Below are 16,748 nucleotides of genomic sequence, written 5' to 3'. Positions count from 1 at the left end.
TGAAGTCAACTTTGTTAGAAATTAGTATGGCCACACCTGCTTGTTTCTTAGGTCCATTTGCTTGATAAGCCTTTTCCCAGCCCTTTACTCTGAGTAGGTGCCTGTCTTTGTGGTTGAGGTGTGTTTCTTGTAGACAGCAGAATGTTGGATCCTGCTTTTGTATCCAATCTCTTAGCCTGTGCCTTTTTATAGGTGAGTTGAGCCCTTTGACATTAAGTGATATTAATGACCAGTGGTTGTTAACTCCGGTCACTTTTTTAGTAGTAGGGTTTGTGTGTTTCCTTTCTTTGAGTTGCGCTGGTGAAAGGTCTCTAGATGACTGAGTTATTGTGGGCATTGTTGGACTCCTTGGTTAGTGATTTTCCTTCTATAATTTTCTGTAAGGCTGGATTTGTGGCTACGTATTGTTTAAATTTGTTTTTATCCTGGAAAATTTTATTTTCTCCATTTATAGTGAACGAAAGCTTGGCTGGATATAGTAGTCTGGGCTTACATCCATGATCTCTTAGTTTTTGCAGTACATCTATCCAGGACCTTCTGGCTTTCATGGTTTCCATAGAGAAGTCAGGTGTAAGTCTGATAGGTTTACCTTTATAAGTAACTTGGCCTTTTTCCTTTGCGGCTCTTAATATTCTTTCTTTATTCTGTATATTTTGTGTTTTGATTATTATATGGCGAGGGGATTTTTTTTTTTTTTGATCCAGCCTATTTGGTGTTCTGTATGCTTCTTGAACCTTCATAGGTACCTCTTTCTTCAGGTTGGGAAAGTTTTCTTCTATAATTTTATTAAGTATATTTTCTGTACCGTTGAGCTGCACTCCTTCTCCTTCTTCTACTCCAATTATTCTTAGGTTTGGTCTTTTTATTGTGTCCCAAATTTCCTGAATGTTTTGTGATGAGAATTTGTTGGTTTTGCTGTTTTCTTTGATCAGTGTGTTTATTTTCTCTATGGTATCTTCAGTGTCTGATATTCTCTCTTCTATCTCTTGTAATCTGTTGTTAGTACTTGTCTCTGTTGTTCCTGTTCGTTTACCCAGATTTTCCATCTCCATTCTTCCCTCGGTTTGTGCTTTCTTCATTGCTTCCATCTCATTCTTCATGTCTTGAACCGCTTCCCTAACCTGTTTGATTGCTTTTTCTTGTTTCTCTTGGTTTTCTTGTGTGTCTTTGAGCGATTTATTCATTTCCTCTACCTTTTTGTTTGTAATCTCTAATTGTTTATGGCAGTTTTTCACCTCCTGTTTAAGGTCCTCTATTATTTTCATATAGTTCACTTTTGAGTCGATTTCTTCTATTTCTTCAGGAGTACGGTGTACAATTCTTCTTATTTCGGGATCCCTGGGTTCTGGTGGTATCATGTTGCCTTTCAGGTTGTTGGAGGAATTCTTGCATTGGCGCCTTCCCATCTCTTCCTTCAAATGGAGCCAGGAGAGGCCTGGTCTCTTGGTCCAGTCTTTGCTGTGATTGACTCTCTGGGTATATCTCTTCAGTGTAGAAGCAGGAACCGTTCCCGTCCTGATGGGATTCCTCAGCAACTAAACAGGACCACCAGTAGCCCAATGATCCAGGGCCAACAGGATGAATGGAGCAGGGGGGTGGTGGTATCCAGGAGCGCGCAGGAAGCCTGGCACCAGAGCTGAAGGTGCCCGGCTCCCTTACAGGGGACCCTGAGGCCTGCCTGGTAGGCAGGCACTCACCGCTCTGGGTGGGTCGCCTTAGTTTAGGAGCTTGAAACTGTAGTTGAGCACTGGTCCTAGCATACAGCAGGGGAGGGTTGGGAAGGGGTGCTGGGGGTGCTGGGTCGTGCGAAAGAAAGACAGCCCTGCAGAAGGAGCTGGGGGGGGGGGGTTGTGCTCTCTTCTAGGACAGTCCGCCCCTGGATAGCACACACTCACCCGTCCTGATGGGATTCCTCAGCAACTAAACAGGGCCGCCGGTAGCCCAATGATCCAGGGCCAACAGGATGAATGGAGCAAGGGGGGGTGGTATCCAGGAGCGCGCTGGAAGCCTGGCGCCAGAGCTGAAGGTGCCCGGCTCCCTTACAGGGGACCCAGAGGCCTGCCCGGTAGGCAGGCACTCACCGCTCAGGGTGGGTCGCCTTAGTTTAGGAGTTTAAAACTGTATTTGAGCACTGGTCCTAGCATACAGCAGGGGAGGGTTGGGGAGGGGTGCTGGGGGTGCTGGGTCGTGCGAAAGAAAGACAGCCCAGCAGAAGGAGCTGGGGGAGGGGGGGTTGTGCTCTCCACCATATTTTCTTGGTGCTCACCATGCTACTGTATACCAAGCTCATACTATTCCCATTGCTTGGAAATTTCAAAGTCCACCAGCATTTAAGGAGAAGAGATTTTGCCAATCTATTTTTTTTTATTTCTCTTTGCCTCATCTAACTGACATTATTTAGATTTAGGGTAATCTTAAATCATGACTCTTTACAGACATATCATTCTATGATGATTAGCTAATATTTCTAAACTTAGAAAAGAAAAAAACATTCAAAAATATGATCATATATTGTCTATGGTCATGCAGAATATAAATAAAAATCTAAGGCACACAGAATGGATGTCTGATGACCACAGGATCACATTCTTGTGAACTACTAATGAGTGATTCTTTTAAAAATAACTTGCCTTCCTTCAGACAGGGATACAGTCCACTAGCCCTTGTCTCTCTCCCTCTATTTCTTATAAGTGAGCAGCATCTTCCCTCAGCCTCATGTGAACCCTTTTCCTGAATTTCTTCTTACTAATGTGCTGTCTGACATCACAAGTAATAGCACACAGCATTCATGAAAGAGATGTGTTGGCTTCTACAGAGTATCCATCAATATTGAAAGAGTAAAAACAAGAGTAGTATCTTCCTAAATGAGGATTACATGTAAATTCATGAAATATCTGATATGAAAATACTTACTGAGTGGTTTGGAGAGATGGGGAGAATATGAGATTGTGAGCTGCCTAGCATAGATGATAGGAACCAAACTCAGGTCCTCTATAAGAGCAGTATGTATTCTTCATCAATGAGGCATCCCTCAACTGCTATGATTAAAGAGTTATATCCTCACCCTATATTTAGCAGTTTCCACGTGTGTCTTTTGTTTCATTTGTTTTCATAACAGTCCTATATTCTCCTTAATACTGTAACCCCATATTTAAAATGGGAGATGGCACAGTCTCAATTTACCATTGTGCTATGGCAGATGTATCATACAGGATTTCGGTGGTGTAGATGTTTAGACTGGTCTTACATCGGCACAGTTGGGAAAGTGCAGACATGGAAGCTGATGCAGAAGAAACATCAAGGTTTTGCTCGTTCACTATGGGCTCCATGTTACACATTTCACATTAAGAAGAAACAGAAAAGAAAGAAGATGGAGAAATGACAGGTTCCGAAGTTAGGTAGCTGCAAGTATGTGAGATTTAAGGATCCAGGAATCCACTTCCTCCCTTCATACCTAAACTATGTCCTAAGATAGATGCAGCACACCTTGGCCCCATGGAGGAAGGCTATTAGGATCATCTGGTCATCACCAGTCACATGACAATGTGGTGTCACGAGGCAGATCCACCCCTGTCCACATACTCTCTGACAGGCTGACACAGAGCCCAGGATCAGAATAAAAGGACTGAGGAACAGGGAACTTCCATCACTCACCTCGTGAGATACCCAGATTCTGAGCTGCCTGTCAACTTGGTAAGTGTCCATGGGAGGCAGGAACAGAGACTTTTCCAGAGGGGTTGCCAGACGGGGGACAGGAAAGGGTCTCTCAGCCTAGAGACCATATTGGCAGATCATAAAACATGGTGAAGGGTGAGGGGTGAGGCAATGGGAACATGGACACACAAGCCACAGCCTTGGTTTCTGAGGGACGTTGGAATGATTGAAGCCCTCTGGCTCTGGAGAGAACAACAATCCTTCAGTGTATAGGAACCTTCAGTTCAAGACTCTGAGCACAGAGAACTGTGCAACTGAACAGGCTCAGGGGGAGATGGCCTGTGAAGAAAATGCTTCCCCTCACTTCTGAAGAAAAGAGCTGGAGTCAGGAAAGGGCAACAGAGTCTCACTTTGGTGAGGAAAAGAAACAGAGCCCTGGTTCTGGGATCTGTTCTCACACTTCTCTGATGAAGAGGACACCGCCAGGATGACACTAACCTTGTCACCCTTAACCTGTGGAGGTGGTGATTTGGATACCTCTGAACTCTGAACTCACAACAGGGCCTCACAGTCCCATAGCAAATTTGAGTGAGCTTGCATATTTTTCTTTCAAAGACTGGGATTACTCACCCATCAGTAATCTAGAAGGTCTTAAAATACAGACTTTAAACTAAAATCACTTTCAAGTATAGATTACTCTTTGCTTTTGCAATTATTTCTTTCTTAAATAATCCGTATACTGGCACATCCATGAGGACTAAGACCAGCAGACATTTTAAGTGTCACTAGATAATCATTCAGCACTATGGATGACAGGTGACAATTAGCATCTCACTTTCATTGTTCTGAATTCAAGACACCACATTGAGACAGTGTGAGTGTGATATAAATGAATGGTTGTTTCAGGGCTTACAGGTGAAATTCGGGTGGCCAGAATAATTCAAGTGCACATAGTGTGTGGTGTCTGATATGTGTGTGATTCTCTTGCAGCTCCTGAACACCCACAGGCCGAGATGTCCTGCCAGCAGAGCCAACAGCAGTGCCAGCCTCCTCCCAAGTGCACCCCCAAGTGCCCTCCCAAGTGCCAGACACCAAAGTGTCCCCCAAAGTGCCCTCCTAAATGTCCCCCTAAGTGTCCTCCTGTCTCTTCCTGCTGCAGTCTGGGTTCTGGGGGCTGCTGTGGTTCCAGTTCCGGGGGCTGTTGTGGTTCAAGTTCCGGTGGCTGCTGCAGCTCTGGCAGTGGTGGCTGCTGCCTGAGCCACCACAGGCCCCGCAGATCTCTTCGTCGCAGACACCAGAGCTCTGGATGCTGTAGCAGTGGTGGCAGCAGTGGATGCTGTGGCAGCAGCTGTGGCAGTAGCCAGCAGTCTGGTGGCTGTTGCTAAGCTGAGGAAGACTTCACCAAGTGTTGCAGGAGGAAGCCAAGCTCAGCAGACTGGTCCCGTCTTGCTGCCCTCTCCCCTCCTGCTTCCCTCCTTGCCCTGCCCTCTGAGATGCTGACATCTCTTGTGAAAGGGTCTGCATTTTACTCATCAGATAACAGTGCCCCGTTGCCTCTTTGTTACAAATAAAAAAGCCTTGGCAACCAGTCCTGACAAGACTCTTGTTCATTTCTCAGCATCATCCTCATCCCATGCCTTCATCATCTTTTCCTACAGAGAGCGGCACTAGGAGCTCTTGTCTCCTTTAAGACATATATGTGAGCTGGGCATTGGTGGTATACTCCTTTAATCCCAGCAGAGGCAGAGGCAGGTGGATCTCTACGAGTTCAAGGCCAGCCTCATCTACAAAAGCTAGTTCCAGGATAGGCACCAAAGCTACACAGAAACCCTGTCTCGATATTAAGTTCCTTTTGCTACAACTATTTCAGTCTTAAGTGCGGTTCAGCATTATAATACTGTAGCCATTTTCAGGGACCTTAAGGACTTCAGCTGCCCTTAAGGCTTGTAACATGGCATCACTATTGTGTGCCTTTTCTAAATTTCTGCAGCTAAATGTCTTTCAACCAAAGAACGGATGAGGAAAATGTGGTACATTTAAATAATCGAGTACTACACAGCAGAAAAAAATAATGATGTCTTGAATTTTGCAAACAAGTGGACAGAGCTAGAAAACATCATTTTGAGTGAGGTAATCCAGATACAGAAAGACAATTATCACATGTATTCACTCATAAGTGGTTTTTAAGCATAAAGCAAAGAAAACCAGCCCACAAATCACAATCCCAGAGAACCTAGACAACAATGAGGACCCTAAGAGAGACATACATGAATCTAATCTACACAGAAAGTAGAAAAAGACAAGATCACCTGAGTAAATTGGGAGCATGGGGACCTTGGGAGAGTGTTGAAAAAGAGGGAAGAGGTGGGAAAGAGAACAAAGAAAACTGTAGAGCTCAATAAAAAAATTAAATAAAGAAACCCTGTCTCAAAAACCAAACCAAAACAAAACAAAAAGACTTGTATGTTTCCTAGGACTCTGTACCAGCTGTTTTACTCTATCTATAAGAACTAAGATCCTCTTTTAACAGTAACCTGATGTGAGGACTTAGACATGTCAGCCATTCCTCACAATTATAAAAACTGGGGAAAACCCATGTCAATGGAATTGAAAGGTCAATGTTCACTATTAGGCAGTCACTGCAAGGATAAAGATCAATAATCAGATTAATTGAGGACAATTGTTGGGGGAGAGCTGCTTATTGGTTCCTGGCTGCTGATCCCCGAAATAATCACACAGAAACTGTATTAATTAAATCACTGCTTGGCCCATTAGCTCTAGCTTCTTATTGGCTAACTCTTACATATTAATTTAACCCATTTCTATTAATCTGTGTTTTGCCATGAGGCTGTGGCTAACCAGGAAAGTTCCAGCTCCTGTGTCCAGCGGGGCTACATGAATTTTCTCTGACTCCACCCTTCTTTCTCCCAGCATTCAGTTAAGTTTTCCCAGCCTACCTAAGTTCTGCCCTCTCAACAGGCCAAGGCAGCTTTCTTAATTCATTAACCAATCTTATTCACAGCACACAGAGGAGAATCCCACACCAGACAAGGAGAACATCAACCAGTGACTTCTTTTCACATCTGTGTTTTTCTTGCTGTTTTGTAAGAAAAGTTTGACCTAGACCTAAGTCACCACCGCAATGGTTTCCCTCCTTTCCTTCAGCTGGTGGCTGTTGAAATCTTGACATCGAGGAGATCAGCACTCAAGAGTGAAGTGTTTGGAAACATTTGACTGTGCCTGCTCCATCTTCTGTGATTTGTTTTCAAATCAAGTCACTAAGACAATGATTTCATTGAAATGTGGTTTTCTTCAGGTCTCTAACTCTGACCCCATCTTTAGTAGGGAATAGGTTTTGTTGTCATTTTCCCCATCATTTCGATGTACCGGAGGCCTCCAAGTGTCCTCATTCAGCATAGCACCCTCCAGTTCATGTTTATGTATACATGTGTATGTAAAGATGTTTTTCAAAAGTTCCTGTAACATTTAACTACCAATGTTATTCATATTTCAAATTTAGTGAATTTAAATATAGTGTTCTGTTATTTTTGCAAAATATTTATAGTTTTACAAAATATTTATTTTTGACACAAAGAGCAATGAACACACTGAATACTCTTAAGAGTTATTTGCAAGCTCATTCAACAATTTATAAACAACATAGTCTCACTATAAGATATAAGTGAAAATATGTGAGCATATTTTCAATAATGTTCAGATTTACGTGTTAGAAACCACCACTGAAATGACAGAAATTTTTACTTTGGAAAAGTTTAATGAATATCAAACATTTTTGCATATGTTCATGTATTTTAGTCTAATTTCTCATATGATAGAAAATGTATAATACCTGTTTCTGTGAATGAGATTTTAACTTAATGTAATAGCTGAGTCCATCCATTATCCTGTAAAGGACTTAGCTAATTTTTATTAATGAATGCAGCTCCATTGACCATGCTATCACATTTTCTTTGTTCACACTGATGGTCATCTAGTTTAGCTCTATATGGTGGCTGTTATCAATGATGCAGAACACATGTCAGCCTGTAGGGGCCTCTGTGGGACACTAACATTGAGACTTGGTTGGGTGGGTACCTGGAATTGTAGCTAGATCCCAAAGCAATTCTAGTTTTAGTTTTGAGGCTCCTCTTCTCCAACATCCTCCCCAGCACGGTTGGTCACAGGTTTTCTTGATGGTGGCCACAATGACTGCTGTGAGCTGGAGTCTCAGAGTCTGTGTCCTCTCCGTGACTCTGGTGGCTAAAAACAAAGAATGGTCCCATGGATTGTTGGTCATTTCTCTTCCAAGTACTGGGTGTTCGTTTCATTTTTCCTTTTATTAACTGCATGGTTTTTATGGTAACTTTTTACTTCTCTTTTTCTTCTAGGCATTAATTTTTCAACAAATATATAGTTCTGCCCATTTTTCTCTCATCTTAGGAGCTGTCTCCTTACTGATTCTTACCTTTCCTGAGTATCCATGCAGGTTCATGTATATCTTCACCATTCTCTTTCCTAGGGATGAAGAGCATTTTAGAAAAATCCTTGCTGCTTCAAATATGCTAAATTCTTTTCTCCTTGATTGTCTTGAGTTGCTGTCAGTATTAACTTCAGGACATTGACTCCTTTGAGTTGATTTTTTGCAGGGTAAGAGTAATAGATTCAGTTTATTCTTGTGTATGAGGAGATCTGGCTTTATCAGCACCATTTAAGTAATCTGTTCTTCAATATGTGTTACTGACAGTTTCCACAAAGATAGCATGTCTGTAACTGTGTAGCTTTATCTGTGGGTTCTAAAGTCTACATTAGTAGTGCATACATCTGTTTTCTGGCAGCATGCAGCAGGGTTTTTTTTTTTGTTACTGGATACAATAATTTTTTTTCTGAAATATATTTTCAAAGTAGGTGTTTCGATGCTTTCTACATTGTCCTTTCTGTGTTTGATTTCTTTGCTGGTGTGAGCTCTTTTAAATACCATGTAAGTTTTATGATTGCATTATCTACTTCCATAAAAATGCCTATTATATTGTATTTGATAAGGGTTGAATGAAATTTTAGATTGCCTTCTGTAATATAATTATTTTCATATTCTTAAATCTACCTATATGTAAAAATGGGGTTTCTTCCAAACTTTAATTGTTTTTCTCAAATTTCTTTCTTTAGTTTTATGAAATTTTCATTGTGGAACTCAAAAGAGTAAAATCCTCCTTGCTGCTGATTATTCCAAGGTGTTTTTTCTTCTTTTTATGATGTCATGAATATGTCCTTTCCTGGTTTTTCTATTAGGCATTTCAATCTTGGCTTATGGAAATGCTACTGAACTTGAAATAATGATTGATTTTGTAGCCTGCTGTAGGTGGAAGCTGCATGTTTGTTCTCAGATGCACAGACCTGAAATAATTACACAGAAATGGTATTAATTAAATCACTGCTTGACCTTTTAGCTCTGGCTTCTTATTAGCTAGCTCTTTCATCTTGAATTAACCTATTTCTATTAATCTGCAAATCACCCAAGGCAGTAAGGTTCTGTCTGGTGGCTTGGGTCTTTTTCTTTTGGCAGCTACATGGCATCTCCCTGACTTCACCTTCTTTTCTCCTGTCTCTCCTTGGAATTTCCACCTTGCTATATTCTGTGCTGCCAAGGCCCAAAGCAGCTTCTTTATTAACCAGTGTCAATAAAGCATATTCACAGCTTACAGAGGGGAATCCCAGATCAGCCTGCTACTTTGCTCAGCATTGTATGGAAGACATGCTTTTCCAGTAGAATTTTAGGGCGTTTTATGTTGGGATACTATTGCCTGCAAACAGAGACAATTCGTCTTCTGCCTTTTGTGCTCGCATCCCTTTTATGTCTTTGTCTCCCAAAATTCTAGTTAAGATTTTAAGAGTGGAGACTGTGGACACCATTATCTTAGTACAAACTATAAAGGCATATATGTTAATTTCATTTAGGCAATATTTGATGTATCTTTTCTATTCCAAATTTCTTCAGTAGTTGATCATGAATGATATTTGAGTTCTCTGTGTGCCATTTTGGCACCAATGGAGATGATTGTCACATGACCATCCTTAAGTCTATCTGTATAGTCTGTTGCACTTAATGATTAGTAATTGTTCAAAAATCCTAGCTTCCATGAAATCATACCAACCATAAAGGTAAACTTTTCATTTAATGTGCTCCATTTTCAATGTTTTAATGCAATATTTATTGTGGAGACCCAAAAAGCCTTTTTCCAAGTTGACCAAAGGTCAGAGAGTTGGGACTCATCTCTAGTTCCTTCAAGGTTATTGTACCTAGTTGTAAATCAGAGAGTTCTGCTCTTTCTAGGTTATTGTCAACAGTTGTGGCTAATTGCCAGACCTTGTGCTCCTGGGATAAGGAAGTGATTGGTTCCTACTTTCAAACAAAAGTCCAAGGATCCAACTAAGTTCCAGTTCCCTTTATGGAGATAACTTGGGGTTCCACCTAGGGATTGGTTTGCCTACAGAGTGTTTTGGTCTAGGGAGTAAGAGTGATTTGTTGACTTGTTTTTTTTCTAGCAAGGGAATGTTTAACTCTGAATTTAGCCCATGACTTTCCATTAGTATGTTCATTTCCTTGTATCATGTTAATACAGTCTTTTGTCTTACTCCTACCTTTTGGGGTCAAGGGTGTTTTAAACAATTGGAAATTAACCGTGGGTGAATTTTTCAGTACTTGCTGAAAATTCCCTCCCAATACTATGCTATATGTTATTGTGTTTTATTATTTTCATTCACATCTTCATATTCTTTACTGTATTACTAATCCCCATGCCCTCACCCTGGCAAGAGGTATTTTTGTTGAGGCTGATCCCCCAAAATTTATTAATTCATTAATTTTCTTATGGTGTCCTGTAATTTGATCATGTCCACTCGTTTTTCTCTTGGTTTTGTTTTATATAGCCCAGAAAGACTGTACTGCCCATGGACTGAGTGTCTCCTGAGTGTGGAGACATCCTCTGGGGGAAAACAGCCTAGGGGTAGCCATACCCTCAGAGAAAACTGAATTGATGTTTTTTTTCCCTTGTTTTTATTAAGAATTTTTAAAATATAATTTGTTCTCAATTTACATAGCTATTCCCATTTCCACTCCCTCTTTTCCTACCTCCTTCCCCCACCCTATACCCCATCTCAGACCTCAGCAAGGCTAAGGCTTCCCATGTGGTGTCAACAAAGTCTGGCACTTTAAGACAAGACAAAATGCCCTCCCCACTATATCTAGGCTGAGCAAGGTATCCCTCCAAAGAGAATGTGCTCCTAGACACCAGTTCAAGGAGTAGGAATACAGCCTGGTCCGACAGCCAGTGGCCTCACAGACTGCCCAAGCCTCACAATTGTCCCCCACATTCAGTGGGCCTAGTTTGCTTCTATGCTGGTTCCCCCAGTATGTGCATCTAGTGATTGTGATGTTTTGTTCATGTGTATGAATCAACTTAACCTAGGGTGAGTTTTACTTTGTAGCTTCATTGGTTAGTTTTTCTGACCTATCTATTGATGAAAGTAGAATATTGAACTGAACCACTCAAAGTTGGCCCCTAGATTACACATAAACACATACATGTATACACACAAGCACATACACATATGTGGAGAGAGAGATGAGATAAGCATTATCATTGGTGTAATATATTTTATGATTTTTGAAGGCCTTTTAATAAATCAGTTTGAAATAATAAGAGTTTTGAAGTTTTATTACATGTCATCAATATATTAAAATTATACCACTAGCAACAACCAAATAGTAATATTTAGAAAGATGTTAATTAAAGCTAATTGATTTGTAGCTTTTATACTTTCAGACCATTGATGTATGATTTGTTATTGTTAAGCAGGTAGACAAGAACAAACATCTCAAAACAACATTGAATTTCTTGATTTGGCTTCTGGTATGCAGAGTAATGAACATTTTTATTGAACTATTTCTGATTAGAGTTTTCATTAGGGATATGGAAATGGCCTTATAAAAGAGAAATATCTGACAACTGAAACCTTCAGAATGTCAACAGATTTTTGTGCGAAAATACTCATATTTTCTCAAGGTCTAAGCCTCCAGAGCTCACACTGAAGGCTTGATTCTAGTCTTCTTCCAGATGACATAATCCTCATACACACCTGTGTTCTGGAGGTCAGCTGAGGACTTGGGTGTTGTCCTACACAGAAGCTGAAGTGTGGAGTAGCTGGCATATCAGCCACATCAACCTAGAACACTAAGGTGAGTCACGTGGCACTACCATATGGAAATAAGGGATCATCTTCTGACTCTCCCAGTTACTACGACCTTTGAAATGACTGAGGAAGAGAATATAATCAAACCAGTGAGACAGTGAAAGATTTCCCATAGTCATGTGACACACATCCCTCACTCTGCCTCAGAGATCAGGTTCCATTAGAGTGAGCCAGGCCCTTAGTTTGGAGTATCTTTTTCTAAGCTTACACACCAATGAAGATGCCAGTGAGAGTATTAGACATCACTGAGTAGCTACAGGACAAATGTGTTCAGCTACTGAAGATAAGAGATACACAAGCCCTAAGAAAGGTTGTTAAGGAATTCACTATAACTACATTCAAAGTCACTAAAAGAAAATTAAAAATACAGACCTAAGCTTCATTATCATTGCAGCTAAAGTTTGTAACATACAATTTAGAAAAAATCATGACCAACACTCATCTAAGAATCAATCTGAGGATAGATGGGACATGTTCAGATAAAGTAGCAGTAAAGAGGGTAGAGAAAGAGTTTCTATATCTTTTTAGTGGTGTACAGTCCTGAACAAGTCTCTGCTACTGGCTTTATGGCAGTTACTGTTGGGAGGGTTAGTCTCTTCTATGCATCTGATGCAGCAACACAGTCAATGAAAGATCAAGGGGCTTCAGGGGACAAATTAGAATTAGAAGTTTGGGTATGTGTAAATATTAGATGTATTTTTTTAAAAAAAACTTGGTGACAGAGACTGATGATAATAAATGACAGAATACAGGAAAGTATACATCTCTCTATATGAAGACTCTTCTATACATTTATAATCACCCATGTTTCTCTACCATATTTCCTTGGTTCTCACTATGCTCCTGTGTCCAAGCTCATATTATTCCAAAGGCTTGGAAATTCCAGAGTCCACCAGCATTTAAGGAGAACAGATTTTTGCCAAGTTTGTACATTTCTTTCCCTCTTCTAGCTTACAATTCTTAGGTTTAGGAAAATCTTACATCATGACTCTTTATAACCATATCCTTTAATTTTGAATCACAACTATTTATAGTAAATATTCAAAAAATAGTTCAAAATAATAATTCATGTATAGCCTATGGTGATGTAGAATATAAATATAAATCAGGCATGCAGAGAGAACAGAGGTCTAATGACCACAGAAATACATTCTTGTGAACTTCTAATGTGTGATTCTTTTTAAAACAACCTGCCTTGCTTCAGTCAGGGATGCAGCCCACCAGCCCTTTGTCTCACAGGTGGGCGAAGACTGATTCTATTTCTCTGTTTCTTATAGGTGAACAACATGATTCCCTCAATCTCACATGAATCCTTATCTTATTTTCTTCTTAGTAATGTGTCATCTGACCTCACCAATAATAGCCAAATATTTTATGAAAGAGTTGTGTTGGCTTCTACAGAGGATCCATCCATATTGAAAGTGTAAAAACAGGGTAGTATATTCCTAAAAGATGATCACATGTAAATTTATGAAATATCTAATATGAAGATATTTACTGAGACAAGTGTGAAGAAGCCGATAAAATAATGGTGTTCTTTCTCTCTGGACACAATCGCTGCTGTATTCTTATTAATGCATATGAGTTTTGCCAAATATTGGGTTTCTTAAGACATTTTCATATGTATTGTTTCTTGAACCTATTTATCTTCTTTCAGTTGCTATTTTTAAAATTATATTTTTTTCAAGTGTGTGTGTATGTCTGATTGTGTGTCCATCGGTGGGGTTATATGTACAAAACTGAATGTATCTTTGGAGGTAAGAACTGGGTGTTAGATGCGCTGAAGCTGGAGTTAGAGGTGTTTGTGAGATGCCCAACACAGGTACTAGGAACTAAACTCAGATCCTCCACAGAGCAGTGTACGCTCCTCACAGATGAGCATCTCTCAATGGCTATGATAAACAAGCGGTATCCTCTCCCTGTTTTTGGCAGTTTCCACGTGTGTCTTTGGTGCACAGTCTACATGATCATTTGATCTTTCATTTCTTTTCATAACCGTTTTATATTCTCCTTAATATTGCACTGTCACAGTTAAAAAGGGAGATGACACAGCCTAAACAGAATCCTGAACCACACCTTAGAACATCTTGGTGCTGTTCTGGATCTGGAATGTAGGACTTGACTGGTGTAGATGTTTAGGCTGGGCTTACACAGGCACAGTTGGAAAGTGCAGACATGGAAGCAGATGTTGAAGAAATTTCAAAGTTTTGCTGCCTTGATATGAGCTTTGTGCTGCACGTATCACATTAAGAAGGGACAGAAAAGAAAGAAGATGGAGAAATGACTGGTTCCTAAGTCAACCGCTCTGCAGGTGAGCCAGGTTGAAGGATCCAGGAATCCACTTCCTCCCTTCATGCCTAAGCCATGGTCTAAGACAGATGCAGTATGACTGGCCCCATGGAGGAAGGGAGTAAGGAATGTTTGATCACCATCAGTCACCTGACCATGTGGCTTTCAGGAGGCAGGGACTCCCATGCAGACTGAGCCCAAGACCAGAATAAAAGGGCTGAGGGACAAGGCACTTCCATCCACTCACCTCCTGAGATCCCCACAGATCGTGAGCTGCCTGTCATCTTGGTAAGTGTCCATGGGAGGCAAGAGGTAGAGACTTTTCCAGAGGGGTTGCCAGACAAGTTTCACAGGGGACAGGGAAAGGGTCCTTCAGGCAGAGGCCATGTTGACAGATTATAAAATATGGTGAACAGTGAGGGGTGAGACAAAGGCGACACACACACACACACACACACACACGCAAGCCACAGGCTTGGTTTTGAGAGACACTGGAATGCTTAGGGCCATCTGGCCTTAGAGAGAACAAAGTACCTTGGGTGTATTGGAACCCTCAGAATGCGATGCTGAGCACAGAGAGAACTGTGCATCTGAACAGGCTCAGGGCAGAGATAGCCTGTGAAAAAAATGCTTCCCCTAACTCCCAAAGAAGAATCTGAGTCAAAATCAGGCAACAGGGTCTCACTTGTACTTGGGAAAGAAAGAGAGCCCAGGTTCTGGAATCCGTTCCCACACTTCTCTGATAAATAGGACACCACAAGGATGACATCGATCTTGTCACCCTTAGCCTGAGAAGGTGTTGATTTGGATACTTCTGAGCTTGCCTCATAACAGGGGCTAGTAATCCCAAGGCATCCCGGAATGATTTAGGTATTTTCCACTCAGGGTCTGAGCTTACTCCTTTAGTGACATAGAAGGTGCTTTGAAATATCGACCTTAAACTAAAATCACCTTCGAGTAATGACTGCTCTTTCCTTTCACAACTACTTCTCCCTGAAGTAATCCAAATACTGGCATATGTGTGAGAACTAAGACCAGCAGACATTTTCCAATGTCACTAAACATTCATCCAGTGCTTCTGGATGCCAGGTGACAATTAGTATCTCAGTAGCATGGGTTTCTGAGGCTCTGAATTCAAGATGACCCACTGTGACAGTGTGAGTGTGTTACAGATGAAAGGACTAAAAATGGTTGGTTTGGGTGCTTAGAGGTGAAATTTCTGGGGGAAGTCAAATGGGTCAGGTGTTCACAGTGTCTGGTGTCTGACATGTGTGTGATTCTCTTGCAGCTCCTGACACCCACAAGCCGAGATGTCCTGCCAGCAGAGCCAGCAGCAGTGCCAGCCTCCTCCCAAGTGCACCCCCAAGTGCCCTCCCAAGTGTCAGACACCAAAGTGTCCCCCTAAGTGTCCTCCTAAATGTCCCCCTAAGTGTCCTCCTGTCTCTTCCTGCTGCAGTCTGGGTTCTGGGGGCTGCTGTGGTTCCAGTTCCGGGGGCTGCTGTGGTTCAAGCTCTGGAGGCTGCTGTAGCTCTGGCGGTGGTGGCTGCTGCCTGAGCCACCACAGGCCCCGCAGATCTCTCCGTCGCAGACACCAGAGCTCTGGATGCTGTAGCAGCGGTGGCAGCGGTGGCTGCTGTGGCAGCAGTGGTGGCAGCAGTGGCTGCTGTGGCAGCAGCGGGGGCAGCAGCTGTGGCAGTAGCCAGCAGTCTGGGGGCTGCTGCTGACCTATACCATGAAGATCACAAACGTGCAGTGCAGGAGAAAGCCGTGTTCAGAAGACCAGTCCACAATTCCTCCTCTCCTCTCCTTCTAGTTCCCGGATCCTTGGCTGAAAATCTGTATCAAGTTCTGAATCTGCACCAATGATCTAATGTCTTCTTCAGTATTTTGTGATAATAAAGCTTTCCGTATTGAGTCTTCTGAAACTCTTGTTTATCTTGGCCAGAATTACCCTCACACGTTAGTTTCAACAACCGGGCTCAGTGGTACCTTCAACTGGCTTGTATCTGTAGTGTGACATAATCAGTAATACTGGCCACTCCACAGAATAGAGGTTGTAAAGGGTCTATCATCCTTCACTGTGATTGTGTGGCCCCCATCCAGCAGTCATGTTCAATCCAGATTACTTTCCTGTTTTGGCTACCTGTGTGTTTTCTCTGGTATCATCCCCTGTCTTCTGTGTTCTGCAAGTAACTGTGGTGGTATTCTACCTCTTCACGTGAAGTATAACTGGTCAAAATCAGCTCCTCGCTGTCGTGGAAAGTTAGATAAGCCAAGTGCCCATTACACAACAATAAAGGGACTTAAATATGAGAATAAACACAAAATATTCATAGAAGATCACATATTGGGAAAACTTGAAATGTTGGAACTTTCGGCAACTTCTGTGAAATGATACTATGGTGACACAATGAAAACAGGTTTCATGAAGTACATTAATTAATGCTAAAATTTTCTGTGTGCGACTGGACATAACCCACGCAGCAGAATGATAGTCTTTGCCATATGCCAGTCATATCAGAATGTGTAATAAACTCTCTCAACTCATCAACATATAA

At 41.5% G+C, this 16,748-nt stretch overlaps 2 protein-coding genes and 1 non-coding gene across 3 annotated transcripts; 2 read left to right on the top strand and 1 right to left on the bottom strand.

Annotated features, from left to right (window-relative positions):
* The first annotated feature begins 4,667 nt into the window (after positions 1-4,667).
* Positions 4,668-5,039, top strand: LOC121437757 (late cornified envelope protein 1C-like). Its single transcript, XM_041637833.1, has one exon. It carries the CDS (start codon positions 4,668-4,670, stop codon positions 5,037-5,039), a length of 372 nt encoding a protein of 123 aa, XP_041493767.1.
* Positions 5,040-5,549: 510 nt separating this feature from the next.
* On the bottom strand, positions 5,550-5,692 carry LOC121438135. Its single transcript, XR_005973076.1, has one exon. It is a non-coding gene; the product is annotated as a small nucleolar RNA SNORA33 (small nucleolar RNA).
* A 9,808-nt stretch (positions 5,693-15,500) lies between these two features.
* On the top strand, positions 15,501-15,914 carry LOC121437756 (late cornified envelope protein 1C-like). The gene has a single exon (XM_041637832.1). It carries the CDS (start codon positions 15,501-15,503, stop codon positions 15,912-15,914), a length of 414 nt encoding a protein of 137 aa, XP_041493766.1.
* The last annotated feature ends 834 nt before the right edge of the window (positions 15,915-16,748 follow it).

Source organism: Microtus oregoni, unplaced genomic scaffold (genome assembly GCF_018167655.1).
Source record: "Microtus oregoni isolate MIOR12 unplaced genomic scaffold, Mior012 000054F_ref0000373, whole genome shotgun sequence".
Taxonomy (NCBI): domain Eukaryota; kingdom Metazoa; phylum Chordata; class Mammalia; order Rodentia; family Cricetidae; genus Microtus; species Microtus oregoni.
This window is presented reverse-complemented; position numbering and strand designations above follow the sequence as displayed.

What these genes read in the sequence shown, in the direction of transcription:
- LOC121437756 (XM_041637832.1), top strand. Translation starts at nt 15,501, where the DNA reads ATGTCCTGCCAGCAGAGCCAGCAGCAGTGCCAGCCTCCTCCCAAGTGC.
- LOC121437757 (XM_041637833.1), top strand. Translation starts at nt 4,668, where the DNA reads ATGTCCTGCCAGCAGAGCCAACAGCAGTGCCAGCCTCCTCCCAAGTGC.